The 24,796-nt window shown below is 45.5% G+C and overlaps 1 protein-coding gene across 19 annotated transcripts; it reads right to left on the bottom strand.

The window, feature by feature from the left end:
• Positions 1–2,030: 2,030 nt before the first annotated feature.
• Positions 2,031–24,357, bottom strand: LOC137351828 (zinc finger protein 271-like). Of its 19 annotated transcripts, XM_068016709.1 has the most exons (5): positions 24,290–24,357; positions 11,727–11,884; positions 9,720–9,834; positions 7,480–7,668; positions 2,031–3,652 (listed from the first exon to the last, which is right to left on the bottom strand). In XM_068016709.1, the coding sequence occupies exon 5, from the start codon at positions 3,343–3,345 to the stop codon at positions 2,170–2,172; it is 1,176 nt and encodes a 391-aa protein (XP_067872810.1). In that variant the 5' UTR covers positions 3,346–3,652; positions 7,480–7,668; positions 9,720–9,834; positions 11,727–11,884; positions 24,290–24,357; the 3' UTR covers positions 2,031–2,169. The 19 variants fall into 19 exon arrangements, with proteins under 19 accessions (XP_067872810.1, XP_067872816.1, XP_067872825.1 ...); XM_068016715.1 differs by lacking the exon at positions 9,720–9,834; XM_068016724.1 differs by lacking the exon at positions 9,720–9,834 and having other exon boundaries at positions 7,480–7,648.
• Between the last annotated feature and the right edge of the window lie 439 nt (positions 24,358–24,796).

Raw genomic sequence — 24,796 nt, 5'->3', positions numbered from 1 at the left:
GAGCACTGGTCATAAACCAACTGGTGGCCTCGATGCTGTGATATCGGTTGGTCACTTTGGCCCCGCCCTCTGCATTAGCCACCAAGATCCAGAAGAAACTAGTCAATTTCTTCTGGGGCAAGAGGAAACACTGGGTCTCTTCCGCGGTCCTGAGTCTCCCGATCGAGGAGGGCGGCCAGTCGCTGGTGTGTGTCCGCACCCAGGCTGCGACTCTCCGCCTTCGGACCCTGCAGAGATACCTGTACGTTGAGCGTCCTGCCAGATGGCGTGCGCTGGCGTCGTATTTTTTCCGCCAGTGTCACTGCCTTCAAGACGACACGCAGCTCCCGGCAGAGACCGTTAACCGCACCTTTCTGAGGGAGTTGCCTGTCTTTTAACGGGATCTATTCTGCGTCTGGAACATGGTCTCCTCCAGTCAGGGCGCTTCCCCGCCGGCGGAGGAGAGCGCCTTGACTGTCCAGGCGGCAGGCTCCGGGGACGGACCGACGGGCGGAGGAGTTGCCGAAGCCGCTGGGACGCCCCTCACTGCAGGTGATGAGAGGGCTCAGGAGCGCAGGGCTCTCCCAGGTGAGCTGACCCCCACTCGGCCAGAACTGCTCACCAGACCCAGGCCCCGAAACCTTCCTCGGGAGCCGGTCCCGCACAACCTGAGCCGCCTCTCGGAAATGCTCTCCGTGCCATTCCAATCGGCGTGGAGGGGTTTCTTGTACAGGTTGCTCCTGCACACTCTTCACTTCCTCACCCTCATCAGCCAGCCAGACACGCCCTGGCGTTCCGTCTTGCCATCTGGCAGCGAGGGGAAACCCCGATGGAGGTCTCTCTGTGCAGGAGTCCTTCCCCTTTACATCGGGGACCTGGGGTGGCGGGCGTTGCACAGGGCAGTCCTGTGCAATGGACTTTTAAGCAGATTCACGGACTCCCAGGCCGCCTGTAATTTCTGCGGCCTGGACGAGTCCGTGTTCCATGTATATATGGAGAGTGAGAGGTTGCAGCCCCTCTTGAGTATTTGAAGGGGCTGCTCAAGTTTTGGCTGCACTTCAGTCCCACGCTCCTGATCTGTGGGCACCCGGTGCGGAGGAGTGTGGGCTGGGAGGAGGATCTCCTCGTTGGTCTGCTCCTGGGCCTGGCCAAGGTGGCAATTCACAGGTCCAGGCTGCGGGCCGTCGGGTGGGTCCGACCTCCCTGATTGCCTGCCCCTCTTCCGCGGGTGCATTCGCGCCCGGGTGTCCCTGGAGAAGGAGCATGCCGTGTCTGCTGGTACGCTTGAGGCCTTCCGCGACCGTTGGGCACCGCAGGGACTGGAGTGCATCGTCGACGCTGAGAATGGCATTTTAATTTGAGTTTTTTGTTTATTTATCTGTTTTTAATAGTTATTTTTTTTTAAATGTATATAAAGGGGGCCTGAGGAATAAAGGCCCCCTCGACATATAATATATAAAAGGGGCCTGGGCTATAAAGGCCACCTTTTTAAAAAAAAAACGGGGTTAGATACAGAGTAAAGCTCCCTCTACACTGACCCCATGAAAAAAAAATCAAAACACCAGAAAGAAACAAAAAAACGGGGTTAGATATAGAGTAAAGCTCACTCTGCACTGTCCCTATCAACAACTCTCAGGGCAGGTACAGCTCTGATTGGCTAGGGAGTTTGGACCATTTCCTGTGCACAGTTGGAGGAAGCAGCCGCAACTGCAGAGGAGATTGGAGGGGAAGGGGAGGGGAGAAAAAAAAAGAAAAAAAAATCGGGTTAGATACAGAGTTAAGTTCCCTCTACACCGTCTCACCAAATCCTCCCAGGGCAGGTGCAGCATGGCTTAGATAGAGTTAAGTTCCCTCTACACTTCATTGGCTATAACATGTTGAGACATCCTGGTGTATTTTTGTAGTGCCTTTCGTGACAGGTCTTTCTTTAACAGAGGAGGAAAGGCCCAAAAATGGAACAGTCGACAGCAGGATTTCAATTAGTCTCTGCTTATCCTGGAGAGAAACAAATACTCTATACACTGTGTATTGGAAAAAAAGATGATTTATTTAACATTGATCCAGAATATTAACCCCTATAACTGGGCTGGAGTTTATTAACATCAGCAGTAACAAACTTAGTCAGAATGAACATGGTTCAGTCCTGGATTCAATTAACAGCAGCAATAACAGCAGAATCCAATCTTGCAGTCACTTGTGAACTCGCTGGTGTCTCAGCAGGTTTGATGAATTATTGAACCTGCTCCCACACACAGAGCAGGTGAACGGCCTCTCCCCGGTGTGAACTCGCTGGTGTTGCATCAAGTAGTTTCTGCTTTTAAAGCTCTTCTCACAGTCAGAACATTTAAAAGGTCTGTTATTAGAGTGAACTTGTTGGTGTGACAGCAGGTGAGATAACTGAGTGAATCCCTTCCCACACACTGAGCAGGAGAATGGCCTCTCCCCAGTGTGAATGCGTTGGTGTTTCAGCAGATCACTTCTGCTTTTGAAGCTCTTTTCACAATCAGAACATTTAAAAGGTCTGTTATTAGAGTGAACTTGCTGGTGTGTCAGCAGAGCAGATGATTGGGTGAATCCCTTTCCACACACGGAGCAGGTGAACGGCCTCTCCCCCGTGTGAACTCGCTGGTGTCTCAGCAGGTTAGATGGATTAATGAATCCTTTCCCACAGTCAGAGCAGGTAAACGGCCTCTCCCCAGTGTGAGTGCGCTGGTGTGTCAGAAGGTGAGATGACTGAGTGAATCCCTTCCCACACAAAGAACAGGTGAATGGCCTCTCCCCAGTGTGAGCTCGTTGGTGTTTCAGCAGATCTGTTGTGCTTTTAAAGCTCTTCTCACAGTCAGAACATTTAAATGGTCTCTTGTCACTGTGAACAAGTCGGTGTGCCACCAGAGCAGATGACTGAGCGAATCTCTTTCCACACACGGAGCAGGTGAACGGCCTCTCCCCAGTATGAACCCGCTGGTGTGTCAGAAGATTTCCTGATTGAGTGAATCCCTTTCCGCACACAGAGCAAGTGAACGGCCGCTCCCCAGTGTGAAGGCATTGGTGCGCCAGCAGAGAGGATAACTGAGTGAATCCTTTCCCACACATGGAGCAGGTAAATGGCCTCTCCCCAGTGTGAACTCGCTGGTGTGTCAATAGATCCTTTTTTCTTTTAAATTTTTTCTCACAGTCAGAACACTTAAAAGGTCTCTGTTTGGAGTGAACAAGTTGGTGTCCCAGTAAGTCGGAAGACTGAGTGAATCCTTTTCCACACAAAGAGGTGAATGGCCTTTCCCCGGTGTGACTGCATCGATGCGTTTCCAGCTGGGATGGAGAACAGAATCCCTTCCCATAGTCCCCACATTTCCACGGTTTCTCCATGGTACAGGTGTCCTTGTCTCTCCAGGTTGGATGCTCACTTGAAGCCTTGTCCGTAGACAGAACTTGTGTACAGCTTCTCTTTGTTGTGAATGGTGTGATGTTTTTTCAGTCAGTGCACTGGAACATTCTCACTTGGGTGTGTGCGCCTTGGTGCTTTTCCAGTCGCAATGATGTTTGAAATCTGTCCCCACACACAGAACAGACAAATATTTGATATTCAGGTCTTGATGTATGAAGTGACTCTGTCAAATCCTGATGTGATGATTGGTTTGAATTTCCTGTCTGCAAATCCTCTCCTTCCAATACCCTGTTAAAAAGGTTTACAAAAGCCATTGCTGTACGTACAGGATAGAAATGCATAAGAAACAAACATTTCTCTTGGTTTGATTTTGCAGTGTGTTAATCCTCCCCTTCTAAGCCCCCGTAAAAGGAGTTTACAAAAGCCATCATTGTCAGTCCAGAATAGAAATTCACAACATTCTTTCCTCCTGCTTCCTGGCCCAGGTGCACATTGCCCTCTGTAAAGATAGTTTGTCACCAAGAGATGTCCCACAGCTGCTGCCACTCTCGGTGCAACCATGGGGCCGATAGCTTGTTATTCAGGCTTTGAGACTTACACCGATTTGTAAATCGGATAATGTTCCCCGATTTACATTGGGGCCTGGGCTGTACTCTGTGTGAAGCCTGCATTGCCCAAGGGTTTATTAACCTGCTCCCTCCAGCCTCCTCCTTCCTGTTCCATTCCATTTCTGCTCGCACCCCTTCACTGTCTCTCAGTCGTACAATATGGTTCCATTGTCTTCACCTCCCACCCCACCAGTCTCCATATTCAACACATCATCCTCCAAATAGTGCAAATGTTACTATCCAATCTTTCCTCATAAATGCATTTTTCCAGTCCTGGCAACATCCTTGTCAATCTCCTCTGTACCCTCTCTAGTGCAATTACATCCTTTCTGTAGCAAGGGGACCAGAACTGCACACAGTTGAGGCCTAACCAATGATTATACAGTTCCAGCATAACCTCTCTGCTAGTGTATTTTATACCTAAGCTAATAAAGGAAAGGATTCCATATGCCTTCTTAACCACCTTATCGACCTGTCCTGCTACCTTCAGGGATCTGTGGACATTCACTCCAAGGTCCCTTACTCCCTCTACACTTCTCAGAATTTTCCCATTGTGTGTTCCTTTGCCTTGTTTGACCTCCCCAAATGCATCACCTCACACTTCTCCAAGTTGAATTCCATTTGCCACTTTTCTGCCCATCTGACCAGAACATCAATATTTTCCTGCAGCCTACAGCTATCCTCCTCGTTATCTACCACACAGCCAATCTTTGTGTCATCCGCAAACTTCTTGATCATGCCCCCTACATTTATGTCCAAATCGTCAATATACACCACAAAAAGGGGACCCAGTACTGAGCCCTGCGGAATGCTGCTGGAAACAGCCTCCAGTCGCTAAAACAGCCGTCAACAATTACCCTTTGTTTCCTGCCACTGAGCCAATTTTGTATCAACCTTGCTGCATTTCCCTGGACCCCATGGGATTTTATGTTTTTGAACCAGTCTGCCATGTGGAACCTTGTCAAAAACCTTGCTAAAATCCATGTAGACCACATCAACTCACTACCCTCATCTATCTTCCTTGTTACTTCTTCAAAAAATTTAATCAAGTTGGTCAAACAAGATCTTCCCTTAACAAATCCATGCTGAATACCCTTGATTAACCTGTGCCTAAGTGACAGTTTATCCTGTCTCTCAGAATAAATTTCAATAATTTGCCCACTACTGAGGTTAGACTGACTGGCCTGTAATTATTCGGTCTATCCTTCGCTTCCTTTTTAAACAGAGGTACAACAGTAGCAATTCTCCAATCCTCCACACCTGTCTTCAGTGAAGACTGGAAAATGATAGTCAGACCCTCTGCTATTTCCTCTCTTGCTTCTTTTAACAGCCTCGGATACACTTCATCTGACCCTGGTGATTTATCAACTTTCAAGGATGCTAAACTAAGTCTAAATCTGTGCCCTCTCCTGTTGGACTTGCTACATACTGGTCAAAAAGGTTCTCCTGAATGCACCTCAAGAATTCTGCTCCCTCAATTCCTTTCACACTAAAACTATCCCAGTTTATACTGGGGTAATTAAAATACCCGATTACTGCCCTATTGTTCTTGCACTTCAGAGATTTGCCTACATATCTGCTCTTCTATCTCCCTCTGACTGTTGGGGGTCTATAGTAGACTCCCAGCAGTGCGATTGCCCCTTTTTTGTTCCTTCGTTCAATCCATATGGCCTCATTTGATGAACCAACATATCATCCCTCCTCATAGCTGTCATAGTTTCCTTGACCAAAATTGCCACTCCCCCTCCCTATCGCGTCTGAAAACCAAGTAACCAGGAATGTTGAGCTGCCATTCCTGTCCCTCCTTAAGCCATGTTTCTGTAATAGCCATGATATCATACTGCCACGTCTATCTGTGCCCTCAGCTCATCTGCTTTATATTACTCCTTGCATTGAAATAGATACTCCTGAGCACTGTCAAACCCTTTTTAAAAAAAAATTTCTAACCCTCGTTTCCCATGTCTTCCAGACTCATCCATTAATTTTCCGCCTTCCATTTTCATTTCTGATTTTGTCCCAGCTGAGTCTACCCTCAGGTCCCCATCCCCCTGCCAAAGTAGTTTAAACCCTCCCCAACAGCACTGGCAAAACGTCCCGCAAGGAACAGTCTCAGCTCTGTTCAGGTGCAACCCATCCGGCCTGTACAGGTCCCATCTCCCCCAGAGCCGGTTCCAATCTCCCAGGAATCTGAAGCCCTCCCTCCTGCACCATCTTTCCAGCCACGCATTCATCTGTCTTATCCTTCTCTTTCTGTACTCACTTCCGGAGATTACTACTTTTGAGGTCGAGCTTGCTAATTTCTTACCCAGCTCCCTAAATTCTGACTGCAAGACCACATCCCTCTGTCTACCTATGTCGTTGGTTCCAATGTGGACCATGACTGCTGGCTGTTCACCCTCCCCCTTCAGGATGCTCTGTAGCCGCTCAGTGACATCCTTGACCCTGGCACCAGAGAGGCAACACACCATCCTGGATTCATGCCTGCATCCACAGAAACACAAGTCTGTTCCCATGACTATTGAATCATCTATCACTATGGCTCTTCCAGTCTTCCCTGTACCCCACCTGTGCAGCTGAGCCACCCATAGTGCCATGAACTTGGCTCTGTCTGCACTCCCCAGGTGAAGCATCACTTTCCTCAGTATTCAGAACTGAACCCGGGTTCAATTCTGGGTACTGCCTGTGTGGAGTTTGCAAGTTCTCCCTGTGTCTGCGTGGGTTTCCTCCAGGTGCTCCGGTTTCCTCCCACAGCCAAAAGACTTGCAGGTTGATAGGTAAATTGGCCATTATAAATTGCCCCTAGTATAGGTAGGTGGTAGGGGAATATAGGGACAGGTGAGGATGTGGTAGAAATATGGGATTAGTATAAATGGGTGGTTAATGGTCGGCACAGACTCGGTGGGCCAAAGGGCCTGTTTCAGTGCTGCATCTCTAAATCTAAAAAGAATACCTATTGGAGAGCGAGATGCACTCAGGGGTCTCCTGCACTACCTGCCTAATTCTTTTTGACTGTCTGGTGGTCACCCATTCCCTCCCTCCCTGCATACTCTTAAGCTGTGGGGTGACCACATCTATTAAACGTGCTTTCATCCTCATGAATGCACCGCAGTGTCGCCAGCTGCCTCTCAAATTCCAAAACCCGGAGTTCAAGCTGCTTCAATTGACGACACTTCCTGCATAAATGGTTCTCCAGGATACGGGAAGCATCCTGGAGCTCCCACATAGCACAGGAGGTGCACTCTAGAGGTTGAAACAGCACTGTCATTCCTTTATCTATTAGTTGACCCTTTGCTACTGCTAAAAAAACCTTACCAATACTACAACAGCTTAGAATTATTAATAAAACCTTACTAGTCAATACAGTTCACTAGTTAAAATACTCCTTACTCAAAAAACAAAAACAGCTACTCACTTGTTCTTTATTATTAAGCTATTTGCGCACACACACCATAACAGTAATGTACTAACTCAGCTGTTTAGTGTTATTCCCTAACAGCAGTTACTCACCAACCAATCATCTTGCAGCTTTCCTGTAACGTCACGGCTCACTTTGTTTTCAAACTCCGGTGCACCTGGACTCCTCTCCACTGGTCTCCCGGAAGGCAAGTGCTCTAGGCCGCGATCCTCGGGCTCTATTTATCCGCTCCTCGCTCCATGGTCTTCCCACAGGTCCGCTCTTCTCCGGGAAGATAAGTGCTGTAAGTAGGGGGCATGATCAAGAGGTTTGCAGATGACACAAAAATTGGCCTTGGGTTGATAGCGAGGACGATAGCTGTAGACTGCAGGAAGATATCGATGGACTGGTCAGGTGGGCAAAAACTGGCAAATGGAATTCAACCTGGAGAAGTGTGAGGTGATGCATTTTAGGTGGTCAAACAAGGCAAAGGAATACATGATTAATGGGAGAAGACTGAGAGGTGTAGAGGAAGTGAGGGATCTTGGAATCAACGTCCACAGATTCCTGAGGTGGCAGGACAGGTCAATAAGGTGGTTAAGGCAGCAAGGAATCCTTTCCTTTATTAGCCAAGGTATAGAGTACAAGAGCAGGGAGGTTACGCTGGAACTGTATAATCATTGGTTAGGCCACAACTTGAGTGCTGTGTGTAGTCCTGATCACCTCATTACAGAAAGGATGTAATTTCACTGGGGAAGGTCAAAGGAGATTTACGAGGATGTTGCCAGGACTGGAAAAATGCAGCTACTGGATAGGCTGGGGTTCTTCTCTTTGGAACAGAGAAGGCCAAGGGGAGATTTGATTTGAGATGTACAAAATTGTGAGGGAGCTGGATAGAGTTGATGTGAAGGGTCTATTCACCTTAGCAGAGAGGTCAGTGACTAGGGGGCATAGATTTAAAGTGATTGGTAGAAAGATTAGAGGGGAGATGAGGAAAACTATTTACACCCAGAGAGTGGTAGGGGGTCTGGAACTCACTGCCTGTTAGGGTAGGTAATAGAGGCAGAAACACTCAACACATTTAAAAGGTGCCTGGATGTGCACCTCAACTGTTGTAACCTGCAGGGCCACAGACCAAATGCTGGAAGGATGAATTAGGCTGGATGGCTCGTATTTTGACTGGCGATGACATGATGGACCAAGTGGCCTCTTTCTATGCTATAAACATGCTATGATTCTAACTCCTCCCTTCTCACTGTCCAAGGCCCCAAACACTCCCTCAAGGTGAAACAGCAAATTACTTGTACTTTTTTCAATTTAGTATGCTGTATTCACTGCCCACGATGCAGTCTCCTATACATAAGGGAGACGAAATGCAGATTGGGTGACCACTTTGTGGAATACCTCGTTCAGTTCGCAAGCATGACCCTGAGCTTCTGGTCGTCTGACATCTTAATTGTCTCTTCCCACTCTGCCCTCGGCCTCCTATGCTGTTCTAATGAAGCTCCACAGAAGCTCAAGGAACAGCAGCTCATTTTTCAATTTGGCACTTCAGTCTTCTGGTCTCAACACTGAATTCAACAATTTCAGATCATTTCAGTTACTTACCAGCACCTTCAGGAGAGATGGTGAGAGATGTGCAGAGTGAGAATAAAATATTTGTCTGCAAATTCTCCCCTTCTAATATCCGGTAAAAGGAGTTTACAAAAGCCGTCACTAAGTACAGGACAGAAATTCAGAACAGACAATTCTAGTTCCTATGGAACATTGTTTCCTCTATTGTTCCCCTAAAGCTGTAAATCCCCATCCCACACACTCTCCCTCCCTGTGCTGAAATCCAAACCCATCGCACCATTTCTTTCCTAAATGCCAGTTTTCCCCCTCCCTCTGCTCTGGCTGGGTTCAGTTCCGAAGAAGGGTCACTGACCCGAAACGTTAATTCTGCTTCTCTTTCCACAGATGCTGTTGAGTGGTTCCAGCATTTCTTGTTTTTATTTCAGTTCTCCAGCCCCTATTTACAGAGTGAGAATAAAATCAACGAGTCAATGATTTTCTCTCCAGGTCGCTGGGACCCTCAAGCCCCGCCCACTCCGTGTTGCGTCGCCAAGATGGCCGTACATGCGTTCTGCTGCTTGCTCAACCAAGATGACGGCCGTTGAAGGGGTTTGTTCCCGGGAAAAAGCCCCGGAGCAGCAAACGCGGGACCTGGAGGTCCCTATTCGGGGCTTGCGGAATTCAGCAGGTGTTTCTGAAGTCTCCCTACCCACCCTCCGGCTCTATTCCTCCCCACCAACCCGCTGCAAAAGCGTTACCGACACTCGCACAGCTCCGATCAAAGTGATACTGAACTTACTCCAGATACAGTCCAGCACTGCAATGCGAATAGGGCAGATTCACTTCAATGGGGAATGTTGATTAAATAACCCGCCTTTGAAAGTTTCAAAGGCAGGCTCAGAGATTTCGGCCATCTTTGTAAGGAGAAACGAATGGGTACATGTAAATCAACATTAAAATTCAAATATACCTACATAAATTTCGTCTAAGAAGAACTGCAAATAAGATTACCCTAGCTTACAAAAGATAAATACTTTTTTTTTTACAAAACAAGCAACATTGTGAAATTTCTTTTCCGGCAGTGGCGTCCATCTTCCTATGCGGCTGTGGTGCTTCATTTGGTCTGCCTTAATAGTTAGTGCAGATTTACCTCTAACAAAGATGGCAGCAGCTTTGCTGTTTTCTGCCGTGTGTGACGATTGTCAGAGGCGCGTGGAGGATTTCCTCGCGCGTATATACGTTTGGGCGGGAAATAGTTAACCGTCCTCGGCGTTGTCATGGTTGCGGGGGCAACTTAGTAACGGCGCACGCCGGCACAGGTGGGTCATCGAGCTCGAGGTGAGCGGCCATGAGCAAGGCCACGGAGAGAGCCTGGGGCTCGAGTGGGAGGCGATAGCCGGCAGGCCCCGTGTTTGGAGGTGGGTCACCTAAAACGCTCAAACACGGGTTTTTAATCCCACAGCCTTTGAGGGGAGGGTAATGGGTGTGAGAAAGCTTGGTTGATAATTACTGAGCTTGGATGGGTTTTGGTATCTCCACTGGGTGAGGTTCAGATTTTTTTTTAGAAGGGGAGCATTTGCCGACAGGAAGTTCAAACCAAATAGCACATCAAGATCTGACAGTCACTCAATTCATCGGGACCTGAATATCATCGGCCTTTGAATGTGGGAGCAGAAATGTTTGTCTGTGGGAAAAGATTTCAAACATCAGCATGACTGGAAAAGCACTGGGAGACACACCCGATTGAAAGTGTTCCAGTGCACTGACTGTGGAAAGAGCTTTAACCAGTTACACAGCCTGAAAAAACTTCACACCATTCACAGCAGGAAGAAACTGTACACGTGTTTTGTGTGTGGACGAGCTTCAACTGATCATCCAACCTGGCGAGACACAAGGACACCCTGGAGAAACCGTGAAAATGTGACTGAGGGAAGGGATTCACAGTGCGGCACAGTGGCGCAGTGGTTAGCACCGCAGCCTCACAGCTCCAGAGACCCGGGTTCGATTCTGGGTACTGCCTGTGTGGAGTTTGCAAGTTCTCCCTGTGTCTGCGTGGGTTTCCTCCGGGTGCTCCGGTTTCCTCCCACCTCCAAAAGACTTGCAGATTGATAGGTAAATTGGCCATTGTAAATTGCCCCTAGTGTAGGTAGGTGGTAGGAGAATAGTGGGGATGTGGTAGGGAATATGGGGTTAGTGTAGGGTTAGTATAAATGGGTGGTTGTTGGTCGGCACAGACTCGGTGGGCCGAAGGGCCTGTTTCAGTGCTGTATCTCTAAACTAAACTAAACCTGTCCCATCAAGAAACTCATCAGTGCAACCACACTGGGGAGAGACCATTCACCTGCTCCATGTTTGGGAAGGGATTCACAGTTATCCAGTCTCCACAGGCACATGCGAGTTCACACTGGTGAGAGGCCATTCAGGTGCACCATGTGCAGGAAGGGATTCACAAAGTTATCCCGTCTCCACAGGCACATGCAAGTTCACACTGGGGAGAGGCCCTTCCCCTGTATGTGGGAAGGAATTCACTCAGTCATCCACCCTGCTGAAACACCAGCAAATTCACACTGGGGAGAGACCATTCACCAGCTCAGTTTGTGGGAAGGGATTAACTCCATCATCTAACCTGCTGAGACATCAGAGAGTTCTTCCTGGGGAGAGACCATTCACCTGCTCCATGTGTGGGAAGGGATTCACTCAAAAATCCAGCCTTCTGGCACACCAACGGCTTCGCACTGGGAAGAGGCCGTTTACCTGCTCCATGTGGGGGAAGGGATTCACTCGTTCATCCAACCTGTTGACTCACCGAGTTCACAAGTGACTGCAGGGGTTGGATTCTGCTGTTATTGCTGCTTTCAATCACATCTAGGCTGAACTATGTTCATAATATCAAAGCAAAATACTGCAGATGCTGGAAATCTGAAAAAGAAACAAAGTGCAGGAAATACTCAGGTCAGGCAGCATCTGTGGGGAAAGAGAAGCAGAGTTACCATTTCAGGTCTGTGACCTTTCATCAGAATTCATGAATAAACTATGTTTATTCTGACAGATGTGGTTGTTAGCAGCAGAAAAAACTCCAATAACTGGGCTGGAGTTTAATATTCTGGATAAATGTGAAATAAATCAGCTTTATTTTAAACACATTGTTGTAGATTCGTGTCTTTCCCACCCTAGTGTGCAGCATCACGTGATTGGTTCTCAAAGGACAATCTGGGGGAGGATCATAGGGCAGGAACAGAACTTCAGCCTGGACACAGTCCTTCAGGGTCACACTGAGGGACAAATGGCACTTTGGTCTTTCTATCTCTCTTAATTGACAGGATTAAACCACACTAGGAGATTGCTGAGGCCTGTAAGAAATGTGTCCCAGCTGCTTTCTTCCATGGTTCAGAGCACGGAGGCATGGAACAGAAGGCTCCTTTACAACTCTGTTTAGAGTTGGGAAGAACAACAGTGAATGCTGGAAACATGCTGTCAAACTAGAGATTGGTGTAAAATTGTGATCTGTTCCTGACTGAAAGTGAAACGAAGGTTTAATTTTTCAGTCTGGGACACTTAACGTGTTTGCGTGACAGTTCTGAGTCTACCATTTCAAAGTAGTTATTGTTACGACCGCGGCGGGAACAACGCACAGTTTGATTGGGGGTCAGTCCCATCACTCCACAGGTCGCAACATGTTATCCAAATCGGATAAACAGCCAAATTAAACACTCTAGTATCCCCGAAAAGAAACAGACCAAACCAGGTATCTTTAGACAAAAGCAAATTAAACACATTTATTAAAAAATTTAATCTTAAAACACTTAAGATAAACCTTATAACTTCTCAATTTAATCCAATCCTGCATTCACACCCATGCATTCAAAAGTAACAATTATTATGGCCACTCAGGACAAATCCCCAATCAAAATATATAATTGATTGCGGTGGGAGCAACACACTAGCAATTCTGTCCTGGCGGTCTACAGGTTGCATCATATTTCTTTAAACTTTCCAAATCGAAGAAAGCAGCAGCTGAATTGAAACAATTTAGTAATTCCCAAATGAGGTCAACCAAACCAAGTATCTTTAGATATCAACAAATTAACTATATTAAAAAACTAAGATCTTAAACACTACTAAGATAAACAAATATCCAAAGACTTTATGACTTATTTATAAAAAAATCTAACTCCTGCATTCGCATGCATATACTCAAACTAACAATTTGGTTTTTAATTCATTGCCTAAAAAATAGAAAAAACAATAAAGTCTTTGCAGGTTACACTTCCAGCGAATGGTCTTCTAATGCAACAGTCAAACTCACTTGCAGTCTTCCAAGTTCCGATGAATCCGAAGATCCTTCCAGAGATAGGAATTCAGCAGTTCAGTTCGGCAGTTGTAGTATTAAACACTTTTTTTTCCAGCGATGAACACAGCAGATCAATAATTTGTCAATTTAGAGTGCCCTCATATTTCCTTCACCTGCTGGAACAGTCTGTCAACTGACTAAACAGTTTTTTGCCAGCTAGTTTCAAAGTCAAAACAGATACATTGAAGCTCTGTTCTCATTCTCTATGGTTGTTGCCGGGCAACCAGAATGCACTTTGGCTTATAGTCTCTGGAGCTTGCTGCCTTAAAGAAGTACTGATCTTTTACAGCCTTAAAGCTGCACTGCAATATTTCCCGAGGAGAAAAAAAAACATAGGATCGTGACACCTTCGCCCCTGGTGAAATGAAACGTGATTCCTGTAATGTTTCATTACAATGCAAAAAATAGAAATTGAAAAAAATACTAACCATTTGTTTTCAAATATATATATATATATACACACACACACTTTTTCTAAAATGATAAGACTACAACAAGTTCCATCAAAACATATTTGGCTTTAAATTTTACAAAGGTTGTCCCAGTTATCCCATTTCAACCTTCCAAATATAGTCTCCCAGTTGTTTTATGTTTTCTTTCCAAGTGTCCCTATTGTCCATCACCTCAGCCAGGTGAACTGCACTGCTCAGAGCACTGGCCACAACTATTCTGAGAAGTTTCTCGAGTACCCCTTAACCTGTGTGGCATTACATGATGCTGAAAAATCCTGTCTGGTGGAACAAAAGCTGACTTTTTCTTATCTTGGGGTGTCAAAAGAATTTGACAGTATCCCTCCAATATATCTGTCTCTAAGACGCATGGTGTTGCCCACTCTGTCCATACAGTCCTTTAAATGAGAATTTGGGTAGGAGTCTGCCTTCGTTACTGCGGTGACTTTTCTATAGTCTATGCAAGTTTGAGCCGTCCCACCAGGTTTAGGCATCAGGACCACCTGTGAATTCCAGCTGTCAGCTATCCTAACTAGGTACAACTAAGCTGCCCTTCAGCATGCATTGGACCTCTGCTTCCATTTGGACCTGTCTGACTGGACCTAAACGGCAAGGATGTTGTTTTAAAGGAATGGTTCCCCCTATGCTCACATCATGTACGGCTAAGGTTGTACATCCCGGCTTATCCCTACAAAGTCTTTTAAATGTGGTGAAAAGCCTGGTTAGGTCATCACGCTGTTTTGCCTCTTGAGTGCCAAAGCATGTTGTCTAATTTTCCTAGCCGTTCTGTATTCGCTAATCTGATAGTTGGAGGTTCAATCTGAAAATTTCCTCGGCCCACATCTGCCTCATCCTCACTATCATTTTCTTTCTGAACAGTCCCCATTACCTGACATACCTGTAATAAAAGCAAAATACTGTGGATGCTGGAAATCTGAAATAAAAACAAGAAATGCTGGAACCACTCAGCAGGTTTGGCAGAATCTGTGAAAAGAGAAGCAGAGTTAACGTTTCGGGTCAATGACCCTTCTTCGGAACTGACAAATATTAGAAAAGTCACAGGTTATAACCAAGTGAGGTGGGGGTGGGGCAAGAGGTAACAAAGGAGAAGGTGTAGATTGGACCAGGCCACATAGCTGACCAAAAGGTCATGGAGCAAAGACAAGCAATGTTAATGGTGTGTTGAAAAACAATATTAACATATTGTTTGCCTTTGCTCCATGACCTTTTGGTCAGCTATGTGGCCTGGTCCAATCTACACCTCCTTTGTTATCTCTTGCCCCACCCCCACCTCACTTGCTTATAACCTCTGACTTTTCTAATATTTGTCAGTTCCGAAGAAGGGTCATTGACCCGAAACGTTAACTCTGCTTCTCTTTTCACAGATGCTGCCAGACCTGCTGAGTGGTTCCAGCATTTCTTGTTTTTATACCTGACATACCTGAACCGGCTTACCCTTCTCCCTGCGATAAGATTGCTTTAGCATATTGATATGACACAATTGGTGGTTCTTCCGGCAATTAGGGGTGTCAATCAAGTAATCCACCTTACCCACTCTTGATCACTGAACCATGCTCTATTTATTTTTTTTAAATTTTATTTAGAGATACAGCACTGAAACAGGCCCTTCGGCCCACCGTGTCTGTGCCGACCATCAACCACCCTTTTATACTAATCCTACACTAATCCCATATTCCTACCACATCCCCACCTGTTCCTATATTCTCCTACCACCTACCTATACTAGGGGCAATTTATAATGGCCAATTTACCTATCAACCTGCAAGTCTTTTGGTGGTTCTCTAATGGTTCTCCCTGTAACAGTAACAACACTAATACTTCATCCCCGGTTGCAAATTGCGGGCTTTTGCATTCTTGTCTGCCCATTTTTCCATATTGGCTTGGGATGCTTTAAGGTGTTCCTGAGCTACACCGCAAACTTTCGTGAGCGTTTTAGAGAACCTCTTACTTCATGTCCGTAAACTAATTCGAAAGGACTGAAGCCTGTAGACTCATTCGGTGAGTCTCTGGTGGCAAATAAAAGAAAGTCTAGTCCTTTATCCCAGTCATGTGGATATTTGTGACAGCAAGTTCTAATCATTGTTTTGAGGGTTTGGTGAAATCTCTCCAAAGCTCCCTGTAACTGTGGGTGATATGCGGAAGATTTCAACTGCCTCATCCCTAAATTGCCCATGACTTCTTGAAATATCCTAGACATGAAATTAGAACCTTGATCTGACTGAACTTCAAGTGGTAACCCATATCTCGTAAACAATTGGGTTAACTTTTCTACTACTATTCTAGCAGTAATTTTCCTCAAAGGAATGACCTCCGGAAATTGAGTAGCCATATCCATGATGGTAAGCATGTATTGATGTCCCAGTTTTGTTTTTGGAAAGGGTACACATATATGCTACTAATACCCTTCTAAATGGTTCCTCAATCACTGGTATGTGAACTAGTGGTACCAGTTTTATGGTAGGTTGTAGTTTTCCCACCATTTGACAGGTATGGCATGTTCTACAAAATTGTGTCTCATCCTTTGTAAGACCTGGCCAGTAATAATGTTGGCTTATGCATAATTTGGTCTTCCGAATTCCCCTATGTCCTGCAAAAGGAATGTTGTGTGCTAACCTTAATAATCCATGGTGATATTTAGGTGATACCACTATTTGTTCAACAACTGTCCAGTCTTCGTCTGCAGGTCGATGAGGCAGTCTCCATTTCCTCCTCAAAACTGCGTTTGCCATATAATAGCCTTCTGGAACTCCTTTTGACTCAGCTTCTGTCAGAGCCATCTGTGCTATTCAGTTTATCTCTGAATCAACTTGCTGTGCTACAATGATAGGAGATCTGTTAAACATCTCATTTGGATTATCTCAATCCCCAAATAAGGTTTCAGGTACTTGGCTATCCATTTGTGGTGCCCCTTTTACCTCCAACAATGGATCCTGTTTAGCCATTGCTTGGGTGACTGCACACGCAGGAAATATTTCGGGAACTTGTTCCTGTAAATGCTCCGTTTCCTTAATTTCACTTGGTTTCTCTGTAATTATCGGAGAAACTGATACTTTTGATCCAGCCAAATCATTTCCTAGGAGTAGATCAATTCCCTCTACTGGCAAACTGTGGACGACTCCTACAGTTACTATCCCAGATATTAAGTCACTCTCTAGGTGTACTTTATATAAAGGTACAGGTATATACTCCCCACCAATTCCTTTAACTAAAACATTAGCGTTCAAGGCACTCTCTGGTGGAAACATTATATCTTCCCAGCAAGAGTGTTTGGGTTGCTCCTGTATTCCTGAGTATAATGATGTCTATACTCTGCACTGAGTGTGAAGAAGGGAGTTTGGTAAGTGAGTGAATTTTAAGGGTTAATCTCTCAAGATGTTTTTGTTTTGTTTACATCTAGCAATTAATTGAAATTCCTGTTTCAGTGAAGAGGTAAGTTAGATTTCTTGTAGTTTTAAACAGGGGTTTACCAACAGAGTAGCTGTAGTTAATTAGGTAGCTAGCTTAAACTGGTTTCTGATCTCATTTGGATTATCTAAATCCCCAAATAAGGTTTCAGGTACTTGGCTATCCATTTGTGGTGCCCCTTTTACCTCCAACAATGGATCCTGTTCACACAGAGTGTGAAGAAGGGAGTTTGGTAATTGAGGAAGGTCGGGAAGGAGGGCAACAATAAATTTAGAAGAAAATAAATTTGAGTGCACAGAGTGTAAAGTGGGAGTTTGATGTGTAAGGGAGGGGCTCCTTTCTTTCTTCTACCTTTTTTCAACCTCCAGTAGCTGCTTCTTTCTTTGGTACAGGGGAAAAGTTGATTGCTGAGTAATTGGTACGTTGTTTTACTACTTATTGTAATAAACATTTTTAAAAGTTATCTCAGGTCAGCTCGGCCACCTGGAAAGTATGTCCTGCTGTATGTGGGAAATCATGGACGCACCATGTGTCCCAGACGAACACATCTGCAGGAAGTGATACCGGCTGCAGAAGCTTGAGCTCCGGGTTTCAGACCTTGAGCTGTGGCTGCAGTCACTGTTGTGCATCAACGAGGCAGAGGACTACATGGATAGCACATTTAGGGAGATGGTCATAACGCAGCTTAGGAGCATGCTGGCAGAGAGGGAATAGGTGAACGCTAGGCAGTCTAAGAGAGCCAGGCAGGCAGTGCAGGAGTCCCCTGAGTCGATCTTGCTTGCTAATTGGTTTTCTATTTTGGATACTGGTGAAAGCGATGGTTCCTCAGGGGAGTGCGGCCACAGCAAGCTCCATGGCACCACGGGTGGCTCAGCGGCACAGTGGCGCAGTGGTTAGCACCGCAGCCTCACAGCTCCAGGGACCCGGGTTCGATTCCGGGTACTGCCTGTGTGGAGTTTGCAAGTTCTCCCTGTGTCTGCGTGGGTTTTCTCCGGGTGCTCCGGTTTCCTCCCACAAGCCAAAAGACTTGCAGGTTGATAGGTAAATTGGCCATTATAAATTGTCACTAGTATAGGTAGGTGGTAGGGAAATATAGGGACAGGTGGGGATGTTTGGTAGGAATATGGGATTAGTGTAGGATTAGTATAAATGGGTGGTTGATGTTCGGCACGGACTCGGTGGGCCGAAGGGCCTGTTTCAGTGCTGTATCTCTAATCTAATCTAAAAAAAGAGTGGGAGAGCAATTGTGATAGGGGATTCAATAGTCAGGGGATCAGACAGGCATTTCTGTGGCAGTAAATGTGACTCCAGGATGATGTGTTCCTTCCCTGGTGCCAGGGTCAAGGATAGCAGAGTGGCTGCAGGACATCCTTCTGGAGGAGGGTGAACAGCCAGAGGTTGTGGGCCACATTGGTACCAATGACATGGGTAGGAAGAGGGATGAGGTCCTGAAAGCAGATTTTTAGGGAGTTAGGAAGGAAATTAAAAAGCAGGACCTCCAAAGCAGTAATCTCAGGATTGCTCCCAGTGCCACGTGCTAGTGAGCTTAGAAATAGAAGTATTGGTTGATTGAACGTGTGGCTGGAGAATTGGTGTAGGAGGGAGGGCATCAGATTTCTAAGTCACTGGGACTGGTTCTGGAGAAGGTGGGACCTGTACAAGATGGACAGGTTACACCTTAACAAGACTGGAACTAACATCCTCGCAGGGAGATTGCTAGTGCTGTTGGGGAGGGTTTAAACGAGCTTGTCAGGGGTATGGGAACCTGAGGGGTAGCTCAAACTGGAAGGAGGTAAAGCTGATAACAGGAGGTAGAAAAGTAGCAAGTGACAAGGAGGAGATGTTGGAGGTTTTGAAGCACATTAAGGTGGATAAATCGCCAGGGCCTGACCAGGTGTATGCTAGGATGCTATGGGAAGCAAGGGAGGAGATTGCCAGGGCCCTGGCAGAGATTTATGTATCATCGTTAGCCATGGGTGAGGTACCGGAAGACTGGAAATTGTTAATGTTGTGTCTTTATTTAAGAAGGGCAGCAGGGATAAGCCAGGGAACTACAGGCCGGTGAGCCTTACATCAGTGGCGCAGTGGTTAGCACCGCAGCCTCACAGCTCCAGTGACCCAGGTTCAATTCTGGGTACTGCCTGTGTGGAGTTTGCAAGTTCTCCCTGTGTCTGCGTGGGTTTCCTCCGGGTGCTCCGGTTTCCTCCCACATGCCAAAGACTTGCAGGTTGATAGGTTAATTGGCCATTATAAATTGCCCCTAGTATAGGTAGGTGGTAGGGAAATATAGGGACAGGTGGGGACGTGGTAGGAATATGGAATTATTATAGGATTAGTATAAATGGGTGGTTGATGGTTGGCACAGACTCGGTGGGCTGAATGGCCTGTTTCAGTGCTGTATCTCTAAACTAAAAGTGTTGGGAAAGTTATTGGAAGGGATTCCGAGAGACAGGATTTATATGCATCTGGAAAGGCATGGTCTGATTAGGGATAGTCATCATGGCTTTGTGCGTGGGAAATCATGTCTCATTCGAGGAGGTGACCAAGAGGATTGACGAGGGCAGGACGATGGACGTTGTCTACATGGACTTTCGCAAGGCCATTGACAAGGTCCCGCATGGTAGGCTGGTCCGGAAGGTTCGAACACATGGGATCCAGAGTGAGCTAGCAAATTGGATACAAAATTGGCTTGGTGATAGGAGGCAGAGGGTGGTAGTGGAGGGTTGTTTTTCAGATTGGAGGCCAGTGACCAGTGGTGTGCTGCAGGGATCGGTGCTGGGCCCTCTGTTGTTTGTCATATATATTAATGACTTGGATGTGAATGTAAGGGGCATGATTAGTAAGTTTGCAGGTGACACCAAAATTGGTGGTACAGTGGACAGTGAAGAAGGTTGTCTAAGGTTACAACAGGATATAGATCAACTGGGAAAGTGGGCAAGGGAGTGGCAAATGGAATTTAACGCAGACAAGTGTGAAGTGATGCATTTTGGGAAGTTAAACCAGGACAGGACATATATAGTGAATGGCAGGGCCCTGGGGAGTGTTGTTGAGCAGAGAGACCTTGGGGTGCAAGTACATAGTTCCCTGAAAGTGGCAACACAGGTAGACAGGGTGGTGAAAGCGGCGTATGGCATGCATGCCTTCATTGGCCGAGGCATTGAGTCCAAGAGTTGGGACGTCATGTTACAGTTGTACATAACGTTGGTTAGGCCGCATTTGGAGTACTGTGTGCAGTTTTGGTTGCCGCACTACAGGAAAGATGTGATTAAGCTAGAGAGGGTGCAGAAAAGATTCACAAGGATGTTGCCTGGTTTGGAGGGCTTGAATTATAAAGAGAGATTGGATAGGCTGGGTCTCTTTTCCCTGGAGTGAAGGAAGCTGAGAGGGGACATGATAGAGGTATATAAAATTATGAGAGGCATAGATAGGGTAGATAGCCAGAGTCTGTTTCCCATGGTAGGGGTGACTAAAACTAGAGGGCATAGATTAAAGGTGAGAGGGAGGAGGTTTAAAGGGGATCAAAGGGGTAAATTTTTCACACAAAGAAAGTTGGGTATCTGGAATGAGCTGCCTGAGGTGGTGGAGGCAGGAACAGTAGCAACATTTAAGAGGCATCTGGACAGGTACTTGAATGAGCTAGGCATAGAGGGATATGGAATTAACGCAGGCAGGTGGGATTAGTATAGATAGGCATTATGATCGGCATGGACATGGTGGGCCAAAGGGCCTGTTTCTATGTTGTACGACTATGACATTAGAAGGCAGGTGAAACAAAGGTGAGCATCAACTAGGCATAGAATGCAGAATGTCAAGAAGAAAAGGTTAAGGGCATTCTACCTGAATACATGTTGAATTTGCAACCGCAGGGATCAGTGCTTGGGCCCCAGCTGTTCACAATATATATCAATGATTTGCATGTCGGGACCAAATGTAATATTCCCAAGTTCACGAATGACTCAAAACTAGGTGGGAATGTGTGTTGTGATGAAAATGCAAAGCGGCTTCAAGGGGATATGGACAGACTTGGTAAGTGGGCAAGAACATGGCAGATGGAATATAACGTGGAAAAATGTGAGGTTATCCACTTTGGTAAGAGGAATAGATGTGCAGAGTATTTCTTAAATGGCAAGAGATTAGAAAGTGTAGATGGACAAAGGGACCTGGGTGTCCTTGTCAATAGGTCACTGAAAGCTAACATGCAGGTGCAGCAAGCAATTAAGAAGGCATGGTATGGTAGTCTTTATTGCAAGAGGATTTGAGTACAGGAGTAGTGAAGTCTTGCTTCAATTGTATAGAACCTTGGTTAGACCGCAGCTGGAGTACTGTGTGTAGTTTTGGTCCCCTTACCTTAGGAAGGATATGATTGCCATAGAGAGAGTGCACAAAGGTTCACCAAACATGTTCTCGGGATGGTGGGACTATCCTATGAAGAGAGATTGGGAAATGGGGCTTGTATTCTTTAGAGTTTCGAAGAATGAAAGGTGATCTCATTGAAACTTATAAAATACTTAAAGGGATAAACAAGGTAGATGCAGCTAAGATGCTTCCCCTAGCTGGGGAATCTAGAACCAACGGACACAATTTCAAAATAAGGGCGAATCCATTTAGGATAGAGATGAGGAGAAATTTCTTTACTTAAAGAGTAGTGAATCTTTGGAATTCTCTGCTGCAGAGGGCTGTGGAAGCTCAGTCATTGAGTATGTTTAAAGCAGAGATTGACAGATTTCTAAATACAAATGACATGAGGGTATATGAGGATAGTGTGGGAAAAAGGCATTGAAATGGATGATCAGCTGTGATAGTATTGAATGGTGGAGCAGGCTCAATGGGCTGAATGGCCTACTCCTGTTCCTATGTTCATATGTTTTCCTGCCTCAGTTACAGGATATGGAGTTACTTTCCCCTTTGACAAAAATTCATTATAACTTTTGGGTATTTTATTCTTAACCACGACACTCCTTTTAGTTTTAGTATCTGGTTTTATAGCTGTTAAAGCTATAGCCTGGTCTGCAATACACTCAGTCAGAGTCTTTTCCTCTGCACTAGCTTTGCATACCCCAATTTCCTTTACTCTGAACGAAGATGACCCGTTTTGTGGCAATGATGACACTTTGGCTTGCGAACCTCACTCCTACCCTCAGCACCTTCCTTTCTGGCCTGAGGAGGTGATCCTGGGGCGTTCCCAGCTGTTCATTCTTGTCCCCGGCTACTTGCCTTCCTTTCACTCTCCCACTCTCTATCCTTGTCGGGGTTATGGGGGTGATAGACAAAAGAGGTTAGCTTATTCACTTGCTCAAAATCATCAATTTCCGCTGCTTGCCTAGCTTTCAAAACTTTCAGGTTATCTACATGGGTTCTCACTACTGAAGGAATTGAATTTTTAAACTCTTCCAAGAGAATCAATTCTCAATGATTCTCATATGTGGTTTCCATATTTAAAGCCTGTATCCAGCGGTCAAAATTAATTTGTTTCATCCTCTCAAATTCTACATCTGTCTGCCCAGCCAATCTCCGCAAGTTCCGAAATTTCTGACGGTAAACTTCAGAGACTACCTCATACGCAGCTAGAATAGCCTTTTTTGCCATCTCATAATCTGCAGAAGTCAATTTAGAGTGCTCTCCTATTCCCTTCATGTGCTGGAACAGTTGTCAACTGACCAAACAGTTTTTTGCCACCTAGTTTCAAAGTCAAAACAGATACATTGAAGCTCTGTTCTCACTCACTATGAGTGTTGCCTGGCAGCCAGAATGCACTTTGGCTTACAGTCTCTGGAGCTTGCTGCCTTAAAGAAGTACTGATCTTTTACAGCCTTAAAGCTGCACTACAATATTTCCTGAGGAGAAAAAAAAACACAGAAGCATGACACAATTGTTTTTAAAAAATTTAATTTATAAGATTGGCTGTGTTAAGAATAAATAAAAAATGAGAGTCTTTGCATTTTACATTCCTGGTGAATTAAGTCTTCTAAGGTGAAGATAATCAAAGTTCACTTGAAGTCTTTATCTGGATTTGATGAAAATACTCTGTTCTTGATCAGCAAGCAGTTTGGCTGCAGTAGCATTAAACAGTTCTTTCAACGGTGAGCACAGCAATACAAATACTTTGTTGAAAAAGAAAAGCTTTTCTTCCTTACTCAGGCCATTACCTTAGCTTGTAGCTTTGTAGAATTTTTCCTGAGAGAATAAAACATCTTTTCTCTTCAGTTCCTCGCTGGCAAGTCTCTCAGAACCAACTGATTCAAACCAGTTTCTGCCAGTTCCACAAATAGTTAAAAGGGACACATGATACCATGTGACCTGCTGTTGCTCAGGGTAACAAAATGCAGCTATGGTAAATTGTCTCCAGAATGTTCTCCCTGAAATGTGCACTGTTTTTTTTAACAGCCTTAAAGGCACACACACACAGCTGAATTTTACCAACCTCTCGATGCTACAGGTCACGGCGCCGAGGCTGGTAAAATCTGCGGGGAGAGGTCTACCTCAGCCCGCGACACCGAGAAGGGCCTGCCGCATATTACCTGCGGCAGGCCCTTCATCAGTGTGAGAAACGTAGCCCACTTGATAATTTACACCAAGTCAAACTCTGAAGAAGTAAGTTTATTTAACGTTCTTGCAAGATCGGGTGTCCTACAAGCAGGCACACCGATCAACATATTCAGTTCATGTTTATACAATACAAATCCATTTGTCCACGCCTTTATTTTACATTATTGGTTATAACGTATTATGACACTAACCTATCCTATGGTTGCTACAGTCTCCTCCTCTGTTTACGTATCCCCCTACTCTAACTTTCTAGCCCCTGACTCTTGTTTTTGTTTTACCTTATTTGGCTCTCCATTCTCTTGCAAGCCTCCTGTGTGTGTGTTAACTTGCAGCTGTCAGTTACTCATTCACTACATTCTTTGTTCTAACTCTTGCTGTTTTTCTTTTCTCTGCATAAGCACAATTTTTAACTGCCGTACTGTCTCAAGGTCTTTACTCACATCCCCTTATCAGTTCCCTTGTTCAGTGATTTCATTATGTTGTGTAGAAATTACTTCTTGGTAATTTTCCACAAGCTGTAGAAACAACATTTCAGTATTTTTTATTCTCACAATCAGCGTATGCAAAGTAACATTAATCATATGTAAATAAACTTACCTGCAGGAGGTGGCCGTCCCACGCTGCAGATCATGCTCTGCATGGAGTTCCGAGGCGAGAACCTGGTGGGGAGGGGGAGGAATAAAATTTACAGTGTGGGAGGGGTGGAGGAGCAGGGAAAACAATTGTTATTGATTGTATGAATGGTGGGAAGGGTTTTTTTTTCTGACATTAAGTGCCACTTACATGACCATGGGGTGGGGTGGGGTGGGGGGGGGGGGTGGTTGGGGAAGGGCCTCCATCACCAGATTTCTTATACAATTTTTCAATGCTACAACTTTAAATATTAAAATTGTACTGAAGGGCTTAAAGCCCTTTCAAAATGGCGGTGAATGGCATTGCCGAGGACACAGTGGCCGCCCCTTATGTCTTCGGGGGCAACCACTCTGGTCCCTCTATTTAAATGAGCCCCCGTGCATAATATCACGATGGCCACTGAATGCGGGTGCGCCGCTGTGTTCAAAGGGCGCCACCGCAGAGCGCGAGCCCGAATAAAATTCAGGCCAC

The sequence above is a fragment of the Heterodontus francisci genome, chromosome 36 (assembly GCF_036365525.1).
Source record: "Heterodontus francisci isolate sHetFra1 chromosome 36, sHetFra1.hap1, whole genome shotgun sequence".
Classification (NCBI taxonomy): domain Eukaryota; kingdom Metazoa; phylum Chordata; class Chondrichthyes; order Heterodontiformes; family Heterodontidae; genus Heterodontus; species Heterodontus francisci.
The sequence above is the reverse complement of the archived record's forward strand: the minus strand, read 5'-3'. Positions and strand labels throughout refer to the sequence as shown.